The following is an 11307-nucleotide window of genomic DNA, read 5'->3' as shown; positions in this document are numbered from 1 at the left end:
GGAAGCCATCTGGTCCTGGACTCTTATTTGTTGGGAGATTTTTGATAACTGATTCAGTTTCTTTGCTGGTTATGGGTCTGTTAAAGCTTTACACTTCCTCCTGTTTGAGTTTTGGAAGTGTGTGGGTGTTTAGGAATTTGTTCATTTCTTCCAGGTTGTCCAGTTTGTTGGCATATAATCTTTCATAGTATTCCTCGATAATTGCTTGTATTTCTGAGGGATTGGTTGTAATAAGTACATTTTCATTCATGATTTTATCTATTTGGGTCATCTCCCTTTTCTTTTTGAGAAGCCTGGCTGGAGGTTTATCAATTTCGCTTATTTTTTCAAAAAACCAACTCTTGGTTTCATTGATATGCTCTATAGTTTTTTTAGATTCTATATTGTTTATTTCTGCTCTGTTTTTATTATTTCTCTTCTTCTGCTGGATTTGGGGTGTCTTTGCTGTTCAGCTTCTATTTCCTTTAGATGTGCTCTTAGATTTTGTATTTGGGATTTTTCTTGTTTCTTGAGATAGTCCTGGACTGCAATGTATTTTCCTCTCAGGACTGACTTCACTGCATCCCAAAGCATTTGCATTGGTGTATTTTCATCTTCATTTGTTTCCATATTTTTTTTAATTTCTTCTCTAATTGCCTGGTTGACCCACTCATTCGTTAGTAGGGTGTTCTTTAACCTCCATGCTTTTGGAGGTTTTCCAGACTTTTTCCTGTGGTTGATTTCAAGTTTCATAGCACTGTGGTCTGAAAGTGTGCATGGTATGATCTCAATTCTTGTATACTTATGAAGGGCTGTTTTGTGACCCAGTATGTGATCTATCTTGGAGAATGTTCCATGTGCACTCGAGAAGAAAGTATATTCTGTTGCTTTGGGATGCAGAGTTCTAAATATATCTGTCAAGTCCATCTGATCCAATGTGTTATTCAGGGCCCTTGTTCCTTTATTGATCCTGTGTCTAGGTGATCTATCCATTGTTGTAAGTGGAGTATTAAAGTCCCCTGCAATTACCACAGTCTTATCAATAAGGTTGCTTATGTTTATGAGTAATTGTTTATATATTTGGGGGCTCCCGTATTTGGCACATAGACATTTATAATTGTTAGCTCTTCCTGATGGATAGACCCTGTGATTATTATATAATGCCCTTCTTCATCTCTTGTTACAGCCTTTAATTTAAAGTCTAGTTTATCTGATATAAGTATGGCTACTCCAGCTTTCTTTTGACCTCCAGTAGCATGATAGGTAGTTCTCCATCCCCTCACTTTCAATCTGAAGGTGTCCTCAGGTCTAAAATGAGTCTCCTGTAGACAGCAAATAGATGGGTCTTGCTTTTTTATCCATTCTGATACCCTATGTCTTTTGGTTGGAGCATTTAGTCCATTTACATTCAGTGTTATTATAGAATGATATGGGTTTAGAGTCATTGTGATGTCTGTAGGTTTCATGTCTGTAGTGATGTCTCTGGTGCTTTGTGGTCCATGCAAAATTTCATTCACAGAATCCCCCTTAGGATATCTTGTAGGGCTGGTTTAGTGGTGATGAATTCCTTCAGTTTTTGTTTTTTTGGGAAGACCTTTATCTCTCCTATTCTGAATGACAGACTTGCTGGATAAAGTATTCTCGGCTGCATATTTTTTGTGTTCATCACATTGAAGATTTCCTGCCATTCCTTTCTAGTCTGCCAAGTTTCAGTAGATAGGTCTGTCACTACTCTTATGGGTCTCCCTTTATAGGTTAGAGCATGTTTATCCCTAGCTGCTTTCAGAATTTTCTCTTTATCCTTGTATTTTGCCAGTTTCACTATGGTATGTCATGCAGAAGATCGATTCAAGTTACGTCTGAAGGGAGTTCTTGTGTCTCTTGGATTTCAATGCCTTTTTCCTTCCCCAGATCAGGGAAATTCTCAGCTATGATTTGTTCAAGTACACCTTCAGCCCCTTTCTCTCTCTCTTTCTCTTCTGGAATTCCTATTATACGGATATTGTTCCATTTGATTGCATCACTTAGTTGTCTATTTCTCCCCTCATACTCCTGGATTTTTTTATATTTTTCTCAGCTTCTTCTTTTTCCATATTTTAATCTTCTAATTCACCTATTCTCTCCTCTGCCTCTTCAATCTGAGCTGTGGTCTCCTCCATTTTATTTTGCACCTCATTTTTAGCACTTTTTAGCTCCTCATGACTATTTCTTAGTCCCTTGATCTCTGTAGCAATAGATTCTCTGCTGTCCTCTCTACTTTTTTCAAGCCCAGCGATTAATTTTATGACTATTATTCTAGATTCTTGTTCCATTATATTGCTTAAGTCATTTTTGATCAATTCGTTAGCTGTGGCTACTTCCTGGAGTTTCTTTTGAGGACAGTTCTTCCATTTTGTCATTTTGGATAGTCCCTGGGGTGGCCAAACTGCAGGGCACTCCCCCTGTGCTGTCTGGAGTAACTTGTGTTGGTGGGTGGGGCTTCAGTCAGACTCCATGTCTGCCCCCAGCCCACCGCTGAGGCCATAGTCAGACTGGGTGTACCTTATCTTCCCCTCTCCCAAGGGTAGGACTCACTGTGGAGTGGTGTGGCCCGTCTGGATTACTTGCACACTGCCAGGCTTGTGGTGCTGCTTCGATGGGATCTGGTATATCGGCCCCGGGTGGATCTGCAAGGTGCACAGGGGCGGGAGGGGCAGGCCTAGTTCATTTTGCCATTGGTGGTCCCCTGTGGGAGGGGCCCTGCAGCACCGGGAGGGAGGCAGACCAGTCGGAGAGATGGATCCACAGAAGCACAGCGTTGGGTGTTTGTGCAGTGCAAGCAAGTTTGGTGATGGGTACTGCTTCTCTTTGGGGGAGAAGATGGCAGCATAGGAGGGCGCTGGGCTCACCTCGTCCTGCTGATCACTTAGATTCCACCCACACCTGCCTAAATAACCCAGAAAACTGCCAGAAGACTAGTAGAATGGACTCTCCAGAGCCAAGTGTAGACAAGAGGCCCACGGAATAGTGTAGGAAGGTCAGAGAGGTGGTGCACGCTACACAGACTGGCAAGAGGGAGCCAGGGCGGTGGAGGGGCAGCCTGCCTGGCAAGGCAGAGTCCCTGAGTCTGGCTTGCAAAAGTGGAGGGTCCGGACTCAGTGAGTTCTGACAGCCAGCGGAACTTAACATCTGGAAAGTTAAAAGTCAACAGCTCTGCTTGGAGAGCAGGAGGGCGAGAGGACACTGGGAGGGAGAGGTGTTGAGCCCTGTAAGACAGAGCTCAGCTAGGCAGGGAACAAAGGCGCTGGCAAGCACCATCTCCCTCTCCCACCCCCCAGCTGAATTTATTTCTGTGTATGGTGTAAGAGTGAGGTCCAGTTTCATTCTTCTGCATGTTGCTGTCCAGTTTTCCCAGCACCACTTCTTAAAGAGACTCTTTTTTCCATTGGACATTCTTCCCTGCTTTGTCGAAGATTAGTTGACCTTATACTTGTGGGTCCATTTCTGGGTTTCCTATTCTGTTCCACTGATATATGTGTCTGTTCTTGTGCCAGTACCATACTATCTTGCTAATTACACCTTTATAATACAGCTTGAAGTCCAAAATTGTGACACCTCCAGTTTGGTTTTCTTTTTCAAGATTGCTTTGAGTATTCAGGATTTTTTGTGGTTTCATACAAATTTTAGGATTGTTTGTTCAAGTTCTGTGAAAAATGTTGGTAGTATTTTGATAAGAATTGCATTAAATGTATAGATTGCTTTGGTTAGTATAGACATTTTCACAGTATTTGTTCTTCTCATCCATGAGCATGGAATGTTTTTTCATTTTTTTTGTGTCCTCGTCAATTTGTTTCACAAGTGTTTTATAGTTTTCAGAGTACAGATCTTTTACCTCTTTGGTTAGGTTTATTCCAAAGTATCTTATGATTTTGGTGCAACTGCAAATATGACTTATTCATTGATTTCTCTTTCTGCTGCTCATTGGTATAGAGAAATGCATCTGATTTCTGTATGTTGATTTTTTATCCTGCAACATTAGTGATTTCGTGTATCAGGTCTAGCAATTTTTTGGTGGAATCTGTCAGGTTTTCTATATAGAATATCATGTTGTCTGAAAACAGTGAAAGTTTGAATTCTTTCTTGCTGATTTGGATAACTTTTATTTCTTTTTGTTGTCTGATTGCTGATGCTAGAACTTCCAGTACTATGTGAATAACCATGGAACTCTCAGTTTTTCCCCAATGAAGATGATATCAGCAATGGGTCTTTTGTATATTATCTTTATGATGTTGAGGTATGTTCCCTCTATCCCTACTTTGTTGAGGGTTTTTATCATGAATGGATACTGTATTCTGTCAAATGTTATTTCTGCATTTATTGAGAGGATCATATGGTTCTTACCCTTTTTTTAATTAATGCAGTGTATCATGTTGATTAATTTGTTAATACTGAACCACCATTGCAGCCCCAGAGTAAACCCCACTTGATCATAAATGACTTTTTTAATATACTGTTGGATTTATTTCCCAGTATCTTGTTCAGAATTTTACATCCATTTTCTCAAGGATGTTGGCCTATAATTCTTCATTTTAGTGAGGTTTTTATCTGGTTTTGGAATCAAGGTAATGCTGGCCTCATAGAATGAGTTTGGAAGTTTTCCTTCTATTTATATTTTTTGGAATAATTTGAGAATAGGTATTAAATCTTCTTTAATGTTTGGTAGAATTCACCTGGGAAGTCATCTAGCCCTGGACTTTTGTTTGTTGGGAGATATTTGATTACTGATTCAATTTTTGTGTTTGTTATTGGTCTGTTCAAATTTTCTATTTCTCCCTGTTTCAGTTTCAGCAGGTTATATGTTTCTAAGATTTATCCATTTCTTCTAGATTGCTCAATTTGTTGGCATATAATTTTTCATAATATTCTCTTATAACTGTTTGTATTTCTGTGGGTGTTAGTTGTGATCTCTCCTCTCTCATTTGTGATTTTATTTATTTGGGTCCTTTCTCATTTCTTTGTGATAAGTCTGTCTAGGTGTTTATAAATTTTATTAATTCTTCAAAGAACCATCTCCTAATTTCATTGATATGTTAACTGGTGGGGGTTTTTTGTTTGTTTGTTTCTATATCATTTATTTCTGCTCTAATCTTTATTATTTCCCTCCTTTTGCTGGATTTAGGCTTCATTTGTTGCTCCTTTTCTATACCTTTTCTAGGTATAAGGTGATGTTGTGTATTTGAGGTTGTGAGGTTGTACTTCTTGAGATAAGCCTGTATTGCTATATACTTACCTCTTATGATCATTTTGATGCATCCCAAAGGTTTTGGACTGTCACGTTTTCAATTTCATTGGCTTCCATATATTTTGTATTTCTCTTTAATTTCACGATTAACTCATTCATTCTTTAGTAGGATAGTGTTTAACCTCCATGTATTTGTTGTTTTAACAGTTATTTTTCTTGTGATTGACTTCATTTTTCATAGCTTTGTGGTTGAAAAATATGCATACTATGATCTCTATCTTTTTGTGCATATTGAAACCTGAATCTGTCCCTATATGTGATATTTTCTGCAGAATATCTTTGTGCACTCAAACTAAATGTGTATTCTGCTGCTTTATGATGAAATATTCTGAATATATCTATCAAGTCCATTGGGTACAGTGTGTCATTCAAAGCCATTGTTTCCTCCTTGATTTTCTGCTTAGATGAATTGTCTATTGGTGTAAGTGGGGTGTTAATGTTCTCTACTGTTATTGTATTGTAATCGATGAATTTATGTTTGTTATTAATTGATTTATATATTTGGCTGCTTCCACATGGAAGCATAAATAATTAGATTTGTTAGGTCTTCTTGTTGGATAGACCCTTTTTTTATGATATAGTGCCCTTCTTCATCTCTTGCTCTGTTTTCGGGTTAAAATCTAGTTTGTCTGATATATATATGGCTACTCTGGTTTTTTTCACATCCATTAGCATGATAAATGGTTCATTCTCTCATTTTCAATCTGTAGGTGTCTTTAGGTCTAAAGTGAGTCTCTTGGGGCATCTGGGTGGCTCAATCAGTTAAACGTCCAACTTCAGGTCATTTCTCATGGTTTGGGGGTTCAAAGCCCCACCTCAGGCTCTGTGCTGGCAGCTCAGAGCCTGGAGCCTACTTCAGATTCTGTGTCTCCCTCTCTCTCTTCCCCTTCCCTTCTTGCTCTCTCTCTCTCGCTCAAAAAATAAATAAGCATTAAAAAAAATTAGAGACAAATGGCCAAGATGACAGAGTAGCATGGAAGTTCTCAGCTTCCCTCATCCTGAAATGAAACTACATCAGCATGAAGTGAGTCTAGATTTTAAAATAAAGACTGTAACAAGAGATGAAGAAGAGCATTATATCACAACCAAAGGGGTCTATCCACCAAGAAGATCTAACAATTGTAAATATTTATGCCCCCAACATGAAGGAACCCAATATATAAATCAATTGATCACAAACATACAGATGTTCATTGATAATAATACCATAATAGTAGGGGACTTCAACACCCCACTTACAACAATGGACAGATCATCTAAACAGAAAATCGACAAGGAAACAATGGCTTTGAATGACACACTAGACAGGATGGACATAACAGATATATTCAGAACATTTCATCCTAAAGCAGCAGAATACATATTCTTCTCAAGTGCACATGGAACATTCTCCACAGTGGATCACATACTGGGACACAAATCAGCCCTCAACAAGTACAAAAAGATCAAGATCATACCTTGCATATCTTCAGACCACAGCACTATGATACTCAAAATCAACCACAAGAAAAAAACTTTGGAAGTGCCATGAACACTTGGAAATTAAAGAACATCCTTCTAAAAAATGAATGGGTTAAAAAAAATGAATGGGTTAACCAAGAAATTAAAGAGTAAATTAAAAAGTACATGGAAGCCAATGAAAATGAAAACATGACAGTCCCAACTGGGATGCAGCAAAGACGGTAATAAGAGGGAAGTATATAGCAATCCAGGCCTTCCTAAAAAGGAAGAAATTTCTCAGATACACAATCTGACCTTACACCATAAAGAGCTAGAAAAAGAATAGCAAATAAAGCCCAAAACCAGAAGAAGACAGGAAATAATAAAGATTAGAGAGCAGAAATACAAACAATAATAAGAGAATATTATGAGAAGTTATATGCCAATAAATTGGGCAATCTGGAAGAATGGACAAATTCTTAGAAGCATATAAACTACCAAAACTGAAACAAGAAGTCATAGAAAATTTGAACAAATCTATAACCATTAAATTAATTGAATTAATAATCATAATCAAAAATTTTTCAACAAGAGTCCAGGGCCAGAAGGCTTTCCAGGGGAATTCTACAAAATATTTAAAGAAGAGTTAATACTTATTCTTTGGAAGCTGTTCCAAAGAATAGAAATGGCAGGAAAACTTCCAAAATCATGCTATGAGTCCAGCATTACCTTGATTCCAAAAGCAGACAAAGATCACAATGAAAAGAATAACTATAGACCAATTTCCCTGATGAACATGGATGCAAAAATTCTCACCAGGATACTAGCAAACTGAATCTAACAATACAGTAAAAGAAGTATTCACCACAATCAAGTGGGATTTATTCCTGGGATGCAGGCCTGGTTCAATATCCACAAATCAATCAGTATCATACATCACATTAAAAAGAAAGAATAAGAACCACATGAACCTCTCAATAGATGCAGAGAAAGCAATTGACAAAATACAGCATCTTTCTTGATAAAATCCTCAAGAAAAATACCCACCACTAATATTATCTTCAATGGGGAAAAACTGAGAGCATTCCTCCTAAGGTCAGGAACATGACAAGGATGTCCACTCTCACCACTGTTATTCAGCATAGTGTTAGAAGTCCTAGCCTCAGCATTCAGACAACACAAAGAAAGAAAAGCCATCCAAATCAGCAAGGAGATGGTCAAACTTTCACTCTTCACAGACCACAGGGTACTCTATGTGGAAAACCCAAAAGATTTGACCAAAAAACTGCTAGAACTGATCCATGAATTCAGCAAAGTCACAGGATATAAAGTCAATGCACAGAAATCCATTGCATTTCTATACACCAATAATGAAGCAGCAGAAAGAAAAATCAAGGAATCAACCCCATTTACAACTGCAGCAAGAAACATAAAATGCCCAGGAATAAACTTAACCAAAGTGGTGAAAAATCTATACACTAAAAACTATAGAGAGTTTATGAAAGAAATTGAAGAAGACACAAAAAAATGGAAAAACATTCCATGTTCATGGATTGGAAGAACAAATATTGTTAAAATGTTGATACTACCTAAAGCAATCTACATATTAAATGCAATGCCTATCAAAATAACACCAGCATTTTTCACAGAGCCAGAACAAACAATTCTAAAATTTGTATGGAACCAGAAAACATCCCAAAATAGCCAAAGCAATCCTGAAAAAGAAAACCAAAGCTGAAGGCATTACAATTCCGACTTCAAGTTGTATTACAAATCTGTAATCATCAAGACAGTATGGTATTGGCAGAAAAACAGACACATAAATCAATGGAACAGAGCAGAGAACCCAGAAATGGCCCCACGAACATATGGCCAATAATCTTTGACAAATCAGAAAAGAATATCCAATGGAATAAAGACAGTCTCTTCAGCAAGTGGTGCTGGGAAAACTGGACAGCGACATGCAGAAGAATGAACCTGGACCACTTTCTTATACCATATACAAAAATAAACTCAAAATGGATGAAAGACCTAACTGTAAGACAGGAAGCCATCAAAGTCCTAGAGGAGAAAACAGGTAACAACCTCTTTGACCTGGGCCACAGCAACTTCTTAGTTGACATGTCTCCAGAGGGAAGGGAAACAAAAGCAAAAATGAATTATTGGGACCTCATCGAGATAAAAAGCTTCTGTACAGTGAAGGAAACAATCAGTAAAACTAAAAGGCAACTGACAGAATGGGAGAAGATATTTGCAAATGACATATGAGATAAAGGGTCAGCATCCAAAATCTATAAAGAACTTATCAAACTCAACACCCAAAAAGCAAATAATCCAGTGAAGAAATGGGCAAGAGACATGAATAGACAGTTTTCCAAAGAAGACATCCGATGACTAACAGACACATGAAAATATGCTCAACATCATTCATCATCAAGCAAACACAAATCAAAACCATAATGAGATACCACCTCACACCTGTCAGAATGGCTAACATGAACAACTCAGGCAACAACAGATGTTGGCGAGGATGAAGAGAAAGAGGATCTCTTTTGCACTGCTTGTGGGAATGCAAACTGGTGCATCCACTCTAAAAAACAGTATGGGGGTTCTTCAAAAAATTAAAAATATAACTACCCTTCGACCCAGCAATTGCACTACTAGGTATTTATATTAAGGATACAGGAGTTCTGTTTCAAAGGGGCACATGTACCTCAATGCTTATAGCAGAGCTATCAACAATAGCCAAAGTATGGAAAGGGCCCAAATGTCCATTGACAGATGAATGGATAAAGAATATGTGGTATATATATACAATGGAATACTACTCAGCAATCAAAAAGAATGAAATCTTGCTATTTGCAACAATGTGGATGGAATAAGAGTGTATTATGCTAAGCAAGTTAGCCAATTAGAGAAAGACAAATATCACGTAACCTCACTCATATGTGGAATTTAAGATACAAAACAGATGAATATAAGGGAAAGAAGAAAAATTAATATAAAAACAGGGAGGGAGACAAAACATAAGAGACTGTTAAATACAGAGAACAAACGGAGGGTTGCTAGAGGGGTTTTGTGAAGGGGATGGGCTAAATGGGCAAGGGGCATTAAGGAGGATACTTGTTGGGATGAGTACTGGGTGTTATATGTAGGAGATGAATCACTGGTATCTACTCCTGAAATCATTATAGCACTCCCAAAAAGTCCTCTTTAATATAATTTTTTAAAGTTTTATTTATTTATTTTTGAGAAAGACACAGAGAGGTGGGGGGGAGAGAAGCAGAGAGAGAAAGAGAGAGAGAAAATCAAGCAGGCTCCATGCTGTCACTGTCAGCATGAATCCCAATGCGGGCTTGATCCCACAAACCATGAGATCATGACCTGAGCCAAAATCAAGAGTCGGACACTTAACTGCCTCAGCTACCCAGGCATCTCTAACTTTTCTTTTTATAATCTCCCAAAACACCATCAGATTTCTTTCTGGCTTCACTTGTATCTATTATGCTCTATGTATGAAAATGACTGTAGAACATTACCTGGGACTGAGAAAGAAAAGCAGGTGATGCATCATTTACGCTTGGTATCATACTTTGAGTCTTCTGAAACTGACTTTTAATGTCATATTTTCCAGGCCCCGGTACTCCCTAAATTACAAAAGAAAAAATACATGTTCTCATTAAGAAAGCATCTATAGTACCTAAGGGAACAGTTGGCTAAATATATGAACCAAAGTTACAGGGTTTTTAAGCAAATTCCTACACGAAATTACTAAAGCACTTCATTAAAAGGCAAGCCAGAACAAACTTAAGAGAAACAACAAAAAATTTTCCTTAGCAAAGTTCCCTGGGAACCTGAAAACATACTACTTGAAACTTTGCTGCCCTCTACTGATAGAGCTCAGAAAAAAATTATCTACTTCACATAATTAAAAATTACAATGAATAAAGGTGGTTTCTATATTTCTTCTATTTAAAAGTATACAACCAAATCTTATCTAAGAAAATATTTTTACTATATTTTCAAGTTTCTATTAATCAATAAACTACCTTGTTTCCAACAAATAAGCTTCAGGATATATTTTATTTCAAATACAAATGTTAGAAAACGTAAGAAATTAAGTTTTAGCCAGATACTTTATAATAGATAAAACTTAATTCAGCAAATACTCATACTGACTTTTCTATTATCTTAAACACATTTAACTTGAGATATATATATATATATATCAAGAATTTAAACACAGTACTATATATATTTATAAAATATATACAAGTGTTATTTAAATATATATCAAAAAGTAGTATATATTAATCATCAAAGATTTTAGTAATCTTATACAATACTTTTCATACTATTAAAAAGTTTCAAATCTTCTGTTTCATATATACCTCCTCTACTTTTTTACAATGTAAAGAATTATTCCTTAATTTATGAATTACATACTTGGATATATAATAAAACTCTATCAGGAAATCCTGTCATCTCTATCATTATATGTCTAAAATCAACCCCACTTCTCTCCATCTCCAAAGACATCACTCTGATCCAACCCTCCATCTCTTACCTGGATTATTGTGAAATCTTCCTAACTTCCCCCCTGCTTC

At 37.0% G+C, this 11307-nt stretch overlaps 1 protein-coding gene across 1 annotated transcript in view; it reads right to left on the bottom strand.

The window, feature by feature from the left end:
• The window catches only part of STPG2 (sperm tail PG-rich repeat containing 2), a 554759-nt gene that overhangs the window by 414559 nt on the left and 128893 nt on the right, over positions 1–11307 (bottom strand). Inside the window, exon 6 of the mRNA XM_040487853.1 lies at positions 10240–10347. Within this exon, the coding sequence (XP_040343787.1) occupies positions 10240–10347 (108 nt within the window). The remainder of the gene's footprint in view (positions 1–10239; positions 10348–11307) is intronic.

Source organism: Herpailurus yagouaroundi, unplaced genomic scaffold (assembly GCF_014898765.1).
Source record: "Herpailurus yagouaroundi ecotype Mexico unplaced genomic scaffold, PumYag 28, whole genome shotgun sequence".
NCBI lineage: Eukaryota > Metazoa > Chordata > Mammalia > Carnivora > Felidae > Herpailurus > Herpailurus yagouaroundi.
This window is presented reverse-complemented; position numbering and strand designations above follow the sequence as displayed.